Below are 12056 nucleotides of genomic sequence, written 5' to 3' on the forward strand. Positions count from 1 at the left end.
CTGCCATGATATCTGTGAACAGTTTTTCAAAAATATCATTTGTTCTATCTCCTGGTTTTTAACTGGCTCCAGTCAATCTTAAGTTATTTTTCTTTGCCTCATCTAGCTACTGCCGGATTGACTTCTCATGGTCCCTTCTTATTCTTAGGAAATTTTTCTTTTCATGATTGTTAATGACAAGCCTGTATTCTGTATCTGAGATTCTGTCCTCACATTGGCTCAGCCTGCTGTGGATACTTTCAGTGGAATTTTTATTCTTCTGAACATCTGTTTGAATTTGCCTTATGGATTCTATTTCCTATCCTGAGTATTCATGGCTTCCATCATTTTCTTACACTTTTCCATTTTTTAAATCTGTATCTGTTCTAGAGTCACTAAGCATGGTTTTCACTGTGGACATCATCTCTGCAGTTAACTGAGAAATTATTTTTGATTTTATTTTTTCTAGAGCCTCATTCAATTGCTTTGTTCTTACCATTTCAGAAAGGCCATGTGGATGGTTTTTGGACTGTCCCACCTCACTGTCCTCTTGATTTGCCTTTGGTGAACTGGATGTCTAGGGTTGCATCTTGTTTGTCTTCTCATTTTCTTTTTAGTTTAATTCCTGGGTTGATAGTTGTAAATTGTCTGTGGTGAGTTGCTTTATTGTTAGTATTAGAACCCTTAGGAAATGACTGTTTATCTGAGGTGTCTTCCAGGTGTAGCTGGGTTTTGGATTTTGCATTTGTTGCAAAAACTGCCTCTTCAATTTGTTGGGAATGAGAAGTTGCTGCCCACTTGGCCCTACCCCTAGTTCTTTGGCATGATGTCACAGTATTTTCTATGACCCTTAATCAATCTCAGTCTTGGAATACTAGGAATAACAGCTAGTTTTAACAGTTATGTCACTTTTGGCAAAGGAGCACCATTAGCAGTAAAAATAGCATCAAACACAGCCTAGAAAATGACAAATTGAGATAATCATTAATTTTCCACCTTTAACTCTAGGAACTAGATGTGTAGTTATATAACAAAATCTACAACAAATCAGAAAATTATATGCAGTATATAAATCCTTAATATGTCAATTTTACCCTCAGGGGTTAAAATTTAAAAGGAGGGAGAAAATAGAGAGGTAGAAAAAGATGAAGAGATTAGAAGTAAGGCTGGAGGACTATGCGGGATCATATTTACTTTGGGAAACTTGTGCAAAAGACTGGAGGGACAGAGAGAAGGAAGGGATAACAGGAAGAACAGAACTACCACAAAGCGGCTGAAAGGCTGAAAACCAGTCACACTTCATAAAAACAAGATCAAACAATAACAGAGAAAAAACCGTAAAACAAAACCACACAAAACCACCACAACAAAAGAAATGAGAGAGAGAGAGAGAGGAGTCCACTTCCATGTTTGTCTCTGCTGTTACTAGTAGACAATGTGTGGAGACAGAGTCAACATCTGTGTTGATTTACCACAGCAAGCCAGCAGCAGCTTTATGACAGAGTAGGGGATAATCTCAGCAAGCCTGCACCTTTATTTCCCCTGACATTCAGGCTGCATTCTTGCCATGGGGGGCCAAGATCAGACTCATTCAGCCTGCAGCATTCAGTGCACATTCTGTGGTGGACCTGAACCCAGCTGGGAGCAGCTAGGTGGAGCCAGCAGCTGCTCTGAGTTCTGACTGAACAATACACTTTTGAAAGAGCACTGGGTGATTTAAGAAATCAGAGTGGAAACTTAAAAATTCATAGAATCAAGTGCAAATTGAAACACAACCTACCAGAAATTATGAGACACAGCAAAAGCAGTTATGAAAATGAATTTGATAGATATAAGTGGCTACATTAGAAGAACAGTGAAATCTCAAATAAATAACTTAATCATGTATATCAAGGATATAGAAAAACAAAAACAAGCCAAACCTAACTTAGTAAAAGGAAAAAAAAGATAAAAAACAGAACATAAGTGACATAGAGATTAAGAGAATAATAAAAATGATCAATGTAACATAGAGTTGATTCTTTGAAAAAATAAAATTGATAAAACCTAGATAAACTAACTAGATGAAAGAGAAGATCCAAATAAAATAAGAGACAAAGGGGAATGTTACAACTGGTAACATTAAAGTCCAGAGCATCATTATGTAGCAATGTAAAAGACTATATGCCAATAAATTAAAAAATTTAGAAGAAATGGGCAATTTGAAGACATAGATGGTGTACTAATATTGGACCAAGAGTTTTTAACTAGATCAATAACAAACAAGGAGATTAAAACAGTGACAAAAAGTTTACCAACAAAGAAAAGATCAGGACCAAATGTACTCACTGTTGAATTCTATCAGACTTTTAAAAAAGATCTAATAATAACGTGCCTCAAAATATTCTGTAAAACATTCTGCAAAGCCAGTATTACCCTGATATCAAAACCTGATAAAGATAATAACAACAAAAAGGAAAACTATAGACTAATATCCTTGATGAACATAAAAGCAAAATTGCACGCTAAAATACTTGCAAATCAGCCATACATTTAAAAAATCACATACCATGATCAAGTTGGTTTCATTCCATAAATGCAAGGTGGATTCAGCATACACAGATAAATGAAATTCACCACATAGACATTATTAAGGACAAAAACTGTATGATCAACATGTGCAGAAAAAGCCTTGGATAAAATTCAACATCCCTTCATAAGAAAAGCCCTGGAGGCATGTTGCTCATACCTCAATATAATAATCCCATAGCCAACACTACAGTGAAAGGGAGAAACTGAAAGTATTTTGTCTGAATTCAGGAAAGATACCAATATGCCACTCTGACCTACTGCTGTTCTATATAGTACTACTGTAAATTTTAGATAAAACAATCAGGAGTGAGAAAGAAATAAAAGAGACTCAAACAGGTTAGGAGAAAGATAAGTTATACTTGTTTTCACATGATGCGATTCTGTACAAAACTCTAAAGATTCCACCAAAATTCTCTTAGAACTGACACATTCAGCAAAGTAGCAGGATACAAAAGTTGGCATACAAAATTTGGTAGCTTCGCTACACACTGATAATGAACTCACCCTCAAAGTAGTAAAATAGTTTTTATTTTTCAATAACCTAAACAAAATGGCTAAGAATAAACCTAGCCAAGGAGATAAAGAGCTTCTATGCTGAAAATTTTGAAAAAGCATAGATGTTTCAAAGCAGGTAGATGAAAATGTTTTAATTAATGAAAGGTTAAAATGGCAAAATTAACAAAAGAATGGAAGTATAGTAAGAGATATCATTAAAACAGTGTAAAGAATTAAGTAATTTTGCACTTACCTAAAACAGCAGTCAATTCTTCCATCAACTGGCTTACTTGGATTTTCCCTTCAGCTATAAGACAAGGCAAAATCAAACTTAGAAAAAGCATAGAACATTACTTCAATTATGAGGTCTAGCATAAATGAAATTATCATTTATTTTGACCTTTTCAAATTCACAATTCTTAACATTTGATGGAGAAATCCTTAAGTGCAATAAGGATTAAGACTGCACATACCATAGTCTGTCTGAGAGAAAATGTTTTCTCAAGTCTTTCGAAGGCATTGCTTTTAATCCCATGTTTCTCTTGGAGCAGCTGCTAACACATACCTGTATATATTTAAGATCACTGTTTATGGCATTATGTTATTTTCTGTCATTGGAGACTGATGATGCACGAAGGAGAAAAGACGCAATGAAGAACATAATGCGTGTTACTAAAGATTTTTATTGCTCCTTAAGGAGAAAGTGCCACGTAGGGAGCAGAAAGGTGCTGTGAGAGAGGCTCGGTGGAGCCAGCCTAGTCCCATTTAATGGTTAGCAGCTTGGACTCTTGACTGCTTGTCTGGGGTACAGCAGTGAAGAAAAGATAAATACCCTAGATCTGTGAAGCTCATATTAATTTGCTTTCTGCACAACTGTATAACTATGCCTGAAAGAGAGACTAGTACATAGTCAGGGATTCAAAAAGTATATGTTCTATAGGAAATCTGTACTGATCAATATAAGTACCAATAAATATCAAGCATAAATTAATTAAATGATATATTTCATGAAATATATCTACCATACGGTTAGACTCAATACTTTTCAGGCATAAGAGGTCCTTGAAGGGTACTAAATTGAGGAATAACAAGGTCAGATTTTCACCTTTGCTACAACATCCTTGCTAGTTTATGTAGAATGAATTAAAGGCAACAACATGGCTGTTACATCAATCAGGAGGCTTTTTAATGTAGTCTAGGCCAAGAGTGATGAAAGTTTAAAGATAAGTAGCAAAGACACAGAGAGATTGGAAGTATTTTTAATTTTTAAATTTATTTGAAAACCATATTAGTACAGGTGTCCAGTACCTGATTATATTCATCTTAGGGAGTCAATATATGAACTTAATTAATCTTCTTCTTGTCTTTCCCCTCATCTTCCCCTCCCTCTCTCTCTAGATCCCCTACCCATGTGCAAAGGATGTATCTCCCTGTTTCCTATTGTCTTTTTTAAAAAATTATTTATACTTTGTGGTTTTCATATGCCATACTTAAGCTTGTATGTCTGATTTATTTATTCTAGGTCTCCTCTGGTTCCATATAAACCTTAAGTTAGTTTTTTCTAGTTCTGTCAGAAACACTGTTGACATTTTGATTGGGACTGCATTAAATTTACATATCAGTTATGCAAGGATGGCCATTTTGATGATAATAGTACTGCCTAACCAGGAATATGGGATATCTTTTCCATTTTCTGATGTCCTCTTTGATCTTTTCTGAGCACTATCGTTTTCATTATAGAGGTCTTTCACTTCCTTTGTTAGGTGAATTCCTAAGTATTTAATTTTTCCTCAAGCTGTTGTGAATGGTACTGCTTTCCTAATTCTTTCTTGGCGAGTCCTTTGTTGGTGTACAGGAACGCTATTGTTTATTCTGCGTTAATGTTGTGTCCTAGAACATTGCTGAATTTATCAGTTCTAAGAGTCTTTAGGTTGCATTATTTGTCTCATCTATGTAAAAGATCATGCCATCTGTGACTAAGGACAGTGTGAGTTCTTCCTTTCTTACATGTAGTCCTTTTGAAGCTTTCTCTTGCTTCTGAGTTGGTGGCACATGCAGTTCGCTGTGTACCCTCTCTTAGCCTAGGGTGAGGTTTCCCCTTGACACTGGGTGGTGCGTGGTGCGTGGTGCGTGGTGCGTGGTGGGTGGTGCGTGGTGCGTGGTGGGTGGTGCGTGGTGCGTGGTGCGTGGTGCGTGGTGGGTGGCGGGTGGTGGATAGGATAGTGCAGAGACACAGTGTTACCCGGGGTGTGGGAGCATGATGGGGAAGGGATTGTCTGTTTTTGTGTTGCTGGCTTTCTCTCTCTCTCTCTAGTTGTAATGCGCAGTTTCCCTCAGGCTGCCTGTGGGGTTTCCTCTTCCAGGGAGAGACAGCACGTAGGAGTCTGTTTGGAAGTCTGGTCACTGCAGTACTGTCTCCTTCCTGCACGCTGTCCCACCCATTGGCATATCGCTGGTTAAAGGGTGTGGGTGGATGTGAAGACAAGCAGGGCCCCCACTCCCCTTTCAACAACTCACATATTTGGTTCAATCTAAAGAATTCATCTCTCAGGTTTTCTGTATCTGGGTGTGGTTCCTTCCCCTGTCTCAAATACCTACATTATTAAGTGTCTAGCCTCTGAGCTTTTTCAATGCATTTCCTTCTCTGATCAGCCATGTTGGAAATGTAAATGAGGGGGATGAACAGCCCAAGATAAGGTGGATTACTGTCGAGTAACTGTGGGTGGATAATGAGGGCACAGAAGCAGAAAAAATTCAGGAGTAAGGAATAAATGAGTTTACTTTTTGTATACTATATCTGCATTTCTAATAAAAAATCTGTGTGTTAACAATAATTTTAGATATGGAGTACCTCTTCATTGATCTCCATTTGACCAACCTAATGGTCTGAAATTTATTTTTCATTCCTTTCATAAATTCCTACATTCAAACTAATGCTGATGGCATGCTAAACTTTCATAGCTAGCAAGGTACACATTTAGTAAGTTAGTATATTTGTGGTTTTATAAGTTGAATTGTTTCCAGACTTGTTAATAATTCTACTTTTAGTAAATTGATTATTTTAATTATTATTTAAATTAAAATCTATAAATGGAAGAAGGAGTTTCCTCATAAAAACAAATGCAAACAATTTAGAAGTTTAGTAAAGGTAAATTGCTAAAAAAAGTTCTTTTGAATTTGGCATGGATAAGATAATTATAAAAAGATCAAAGAAATAATTAAAATCTAGACAGATTCTAACTGAAGTTTCTGGTCAACTTTTTAAAAAGCACTTTGCTTCTTTTATAGAAACAACTTGGGAGTGTAGATGATAAATAAGTATTTTATGTTAAAAAATCTGAAGAGCTTACCTACGTTAAATAAAAAGTGGTCTTGGCCCTATTTTTTCATCAAAGTAAAATATTTAAGTATACATATATAATTTAATGATTTTTATGATTTCTTACTTTAACTGAAATGTTAGATTATCTGATCAACTATTTGTCACAGTCATGCTAGATGAAAGAATTTTATTGACCCAAACTGAAACTCTTGCAGTAAGTTTAGGTTTGAGATAAAAGATTTGAAACTGTAAACATACTGTGTACAGGTAAGTGAACCTATGCCAGGGAAACACAGCTGTGGGAAGAACAGCTGAGAGCAGAATGCGGCACTACTATCATTGAAGATTTTTTCTCCAAATATTTCAATTGTAAGCCACAGTAAATACTCTGAACACATCATAACACACATATATACACATACTTCCCCTACACAACACATACCCCTACCTGATCATAAGTTTTCACAAACCAAAATTTAGCTTTATTCTAAGACATATGTTCTAATGTTTTCTAGTCTGTTATATACTATTCCATTATAAATGCTTAATCTACTAGTTTGAGAGAGGAGGGGAAATCCCTTTTAAAAACAAGTCTTCCTTACACATATGGGTCTGATTTATTTCACTTATAAGTATGGTTTAGAGTTGTATCCTTTTACGTATAAGGGTCCCCAGTTTATCATTCTTTATGGCTGAGTAGCATTCCATTGTATAAAAAAATACATCTTTTTTTACCCATGCCTCTCTTGATGGGCATCTAGATTGTTTCCAAGATTTAGCTATTACAAATTGTGTGAGAAACTGAATGAGTAAATAAGATCTGAAATGTACAATAGACATGGTGAATTGGGAAGAAACTGCTCAAAAGGAAAGAACAACTGGGATGGGGGAAAGGAGAAAAGAAGGAAGGGGAAAAATATATGTATGTGTGTATATATATATATACATATATATGTGAGAGCTAAAATGATTGTACTACTAATTTATATTAGTTTATTGAAAGCAACATTTAATGCTTGTTTGATCAATTTTACATGCCTATATCTGGTAATCTGAGCAACTACTTTGAAGATAACAATATGCAATATAACAACCATTGTTAGTTTCTGATCATCTTGTTTTGAAATTCTGTATAGTTTTTATTCTATTTTGAAACTTGGTTTCACAGTTATGTTTCTTTTTTCTTTTTAAAATTAAAAAAAGCCTTAGGAAAGGCAGAGCAAAAGATCATTCTGGACAGTATAAATTTATAGTGCCTGAGAAAACCAGACTTGTAATAGAGATATACATACATTATTAAAGCCACAACATTCAAGTGAGAAAAAGATGAGTGTACGTGAATTTTTCTCATAGGATGATGCAGTCAGCTAAGTAAGAGTATCTTTTACTAGAGTGGTGAATGTGGGAACTAGTCACTTTGGGAGAAGTAGATGTGAATGATTTCTCCCTTCCCTATAAACCCTCTTTTCTGTTTTGATTTCTACTTCCTAACCATTCTCTGGCTTAACAGAGTGTTGTCTATATTGTATGAATTGCTTAGAATCCACAGGGGAGGAAACTAGATGAATGAAAATTGAAAGGTTTTTTTCCTTTAAACTCTAAACTTTGGAAAAATCTTATATTGGAAACAACCCTACAGAGGGGAGTATTCTTTAAGAAGGGTGAAAAGCTAGAGCTAAAGTTGATCGCTATTCTGCAAAAGTTATTTTTGTTGGCTGTTCTTGCCAATTACGTCTCTGCTTTTGTCTGAAATTGTTATATGACAAGACATCATTCTTCACTGATCTGTGGTGACGGCCTTGTTTTCAAGTCTAAAAAAATAAGTACCCTGTAGGAAGTATGGGAATAATGATAGTGCTCACCATCATCTGACAGTCTATTTGTTAGATCCATGAATTCTTGTTCTGTGATTGTGATCCCCATGTTTTCTAAAAAAGTGTCCAGCTGATCGACATCAACACTGTCTCCTAAGTAAGAAATAGGAAAGGAATATAGTACAGTGGAATGATTCTACAATTGGACTATGCATTCATGCTGCTGTATTACTTCTCCTGTTCACTGATGAACATATGTTTGTTACAATGAAAACATTTGAGAAATATAATTACTACAATTAAGAGATTCACTTCTAATTACTATTATTATTATTATTTTGGAACATACACCCAGACACCAGTCTTGTCCAATAAATAAAACCGGTAAGAGAATAGAATAAATTGCCTTAAACCTTATGTTGGAAACGAGCCTACAGAGAAGAGTAATCTTTAAGAAGCATGAACAGCTAGAGCTAAAGTTGATTGCTGTTCTGCAGAATTTATTCTTTTGCCTGTTCTTGTAAATCGTGTCTCAGCTTTTGTCTGAAATTGCTTTTTGACTGATGTTATCCTTCGTCTTTTGCTTTCTAGTCTAATTTTTTTCACCTTTCAGGCCAAGTGGGGAAAAATTCAAGAAAGTCCAACACTTTCTGCCAAATCACAGTGCACAAAATTACTTGGTAAACTGCGTGTCTATTAAAAGAGCACAAATAAGGACTCAGTACTATAAGGAAAGGGCATTCCTATTTTAAGCACACATAAAAGTTAAAGATGAAGCCTTTTCAATTTGCTTGTTACTCACGGTTGAAAGACGTTATGCCCTTCATCAACCTTTTCTGATATACTTCTTCATTGGCTATAAAAAAAATGGGACATTTTGGAAATAGAGTTAAAAGATAGTACACATCTCTTAATTTCAGAAAAAAGAATTTAAAAATCCTTGTCTAAAGAACATATCAAATGCAAAGAGACAATTCATGGACCAAAATATTCACCCTCAGCGGTACATGCATGAAACTCAATTCATAATAACGAGATATTTGCCTTCCACATTTTTTCTGTACAGGGAAAATAACATTCTCAACTACTGCTTTGAGGCTTCAAATGACAATTTTTGTAGGAGAAAATTTGATAAATAAAACATCTTTCATTTTTTACTTGACCTCAGCCAAAAGGCCAAGAAGCAATGTCTTCATTCTTTACTTAAAAGAATTTAATCTCATGAAATTTTTGGATGTTTGGAAGTATTTATCTACAAGGTTGCAAACTAATAAAAAAGACATACAAGGTATGACAAAAAATACATTAAGAGTTTAAATTTTTAAAGAATTTACCACAGTGAGAGACAACGGTGCCAGTAATGACCATCAAAATAACTTCTCCTAGCTTCAAACACACTTACCCTGTTACTCTTTCTTGCCACGTTCTGAAGCAGTTTGGAAGTCCTCTTTCATGTGTTTAGTTATGCTGTTGTGGCAACCTCACTGTCTTGAACCAATTCAAAATGTTTACCTTGTGTGAGGCAGATCCAGAAGTCAAATAGTGCTAGAGCTGGTGATAAAGGCTAAGGACATGCCACAGTGTTTTTATGAGCTTGTCTTTCTGTTGGATGGCACATCATTCACTGTGTTTTTGATCATACCTTATAAAGATATCCAAAAAGAGACCTTCTAGAACTGCTTCAGAGACTGACAAGAATGATAGGATAAGAGTTCCTGAAGGGCAGAGTATTTTGAGGAGGATAAATAGAAATATACCTTAATTGTAATAATTTTAAAAATTTAAATGCAAATGATATTTACTGATAAGCCCTTGTATATTCCTAGATAGAAACCTAGAACTATACATCTCATGTTTTTGGCAGCTATGGCTTTGAGGTAGGAATATAGATTTTTTTTTGTTTAGCTTCTTTATCAAGGTTTTCTATAATGAAAACACATTAAAATGTGAAGAGATAGGAATTATAAATAATATCTGCTTAGCTATAATTATTTATCCATATGATATCTTAAAAGCACTAAAAGGGAAAACTAACAGTGGTTATGTTTGGGTTATGGAAGTAAAAGTGTTTTTTATTTTCCTGATTTTTTGTTATATTTCATCTAATAATGAAGTTAGGAAATGTAGCCTTTTTTTCAATATACAAAATTACCCACTTGTTTGTAAACTATTCTATTCTGCACAAACACACAATTAATTAGTTTCCTTTTATTGTCTCTCTACCCCTGCCTGTTTTTCTCTTAATTTTTTTGTTCTTTCTATTTTAAAATCTACTTTTAGAAATCCAGTTGATTAGCAACCTGAAAGTGTGAGTAATGAATTTGACTTTGATAGCAACCTACAGCTGAAAAGTTTGATGATCTTTTAATTAAAATCTAAGTGATGAAACTTTTCTTTGTAATAGCTTTAGCTTTTAACAGCTTGAAAATATTTTTAGTTTGTTTTGAAAATGTTTACACAGGCACAAAATCAGATGGCATCTGTAAGACTTACCATTATCTGGCAGTGGCTTCAACTCCAAGTGTTCACTAGGTGTGAGCTTAATTCCCAAGTTTCTCAAGATGCTTTCCAGTTGATTTGGATCAACTTTGTCTCCTTTGAAAGAAATAAAGGGTTTCTAACATATGGAAATTTTAGGACATTATAATGATCTGAAATTAAAAGCTAGCACATATAATGGCAACCTTAGTTTCATATTCTCACATACTCTCTAGTTTTTAAGGATGAATGAGACAGAATGTATTGCCTGATTCTTCATAAAAAGGGAGCATGGGCTCCAAGCGGAAAAACATCCTATCATTGAAGAAAATGAACTGTACAATTAGCTAGTAAGTTATGGTTACCTATCCTTTTTTAAAAAATGCTATGTGATTCTTATTTGAAGCAAACATACAGACTTAATCCTTTTAAAGTTATTTGCTATGTGTACCTATATTTTGACTATCAGAAGTTAATTAAAAGTTCACAAAAACCTGGAGGTAAAGAAAATGAATGAAATTGGGTGAAGTGGAGAGTACTGTATACTTTTGTCAAAAGAGAAAAAAACACCAATTACTATTGAGAGACTATAGAGCCAGTGTTTCCAGATTTTACAACTCATGGGTATAATTTGGATTCATCTCATGGATAGTCAATTTGTGATCCCTGATTAAAACACTAGTTAAGATCAGCATATTGGCCTAGGGATGGTGGCATCAGCATGTGGAGTGTTAAGTCCACACTCTGCCCTTCCTCCATTGTCCCCGGGGCAGCAATGCTGGCAAGTGGAGGGTAGATCCATGCTCTGTGCTTCCTTCATTGCCCTGGGATAGCTTGCCAGTGAGAGGAATACAGCTAGCAACAGGAAAAAAGATATCTTAAAAATCACAAGATACCATGAAAAGTTAATCCAACAGCCATAGGATGAAGCAAGGAAGAAAAGCATAAGACTGATTGGAATCAGTAAAAAAGCTGGAGATAGCATAAATGCCATTAAAAATTTCTTCACAGAAATAATGGCAAAATACTTCCCAAACATGGATAAAAAAGTTGACATACAAATACATGAAGCATACACAACTCCAAATAGCCACAACCAAAATAAATCCACCCCAAGGCATATAATAATCAAGATTCTATCAGACCTGCATGTGTAAGCAACAGATTTTCTTACTAGTGTAAGAACCTGAAAGAGTGAATAAAAATTAAGAGGTATGATAGACATTGTGAAACAAAAGGAAAATACTCAAAAGTAAAGGGCAACTGGGGTGTGTGAAAAGAGAAGGGAAAGAAGGGGAAATTAGGGGCTGGGGATTTAGCTCAGCGGCAAACGCGCCTGCCTGGCAAGCGCAAGGTCGTGAGTTTGGTTCCCGGTACCGGAGAAAAACCAAAAAAAA

The 12056-nt window shown here is 35.1% G+C and overlaps 1 protein-coding gene across 1 annotated transcript in view; it reads right to left on the minus strand.

The window, feature by feature from the left end:
- The window catches only part of Efcab3 (EF-hand calcium binding domain 3), a 494429-nt gene that overhangs the window by 212625 nt on the left and 269748 nt on the right, over positions 1–12056 (minus strand). The window contains exons 63-66 of the mRNA XM_005402243.2: positions 10675–10776; positions 8984–9037; positions 8230–8334; positions 3299–3352 (exon numbers count right to left, since the gene is read on the minus strand). Coding sequence (XP_005402300.2) covers positions 3299–3352; positions 8230–8334; positions 8984–9037; positions 10675–10776 — 315 coding nt within the window. The remainder of the gene's footprint in view (positions 1–3298; positions 3353–8229; positions 8335–8983; positions 9038–10674; positions 10777–12056) is intronic.

Source organism: Chinchilla lanigera, unplaced genomic scaffold (genome assembly GCF_000276665.1).
Source record: "Chinchilla lanigera isolate Chin_1 unplaced genomic scaffold, ChiLan1.0 scaffold00077, whole genome shotgun sequence".
Taxonomy (NCBI): domain Eukaryota; kingdom Metazoa; phylum Chordata; class Mammalia; order Rodentia; family Chinchillidae; genus Chinchilla; species Chinchilla lanigera.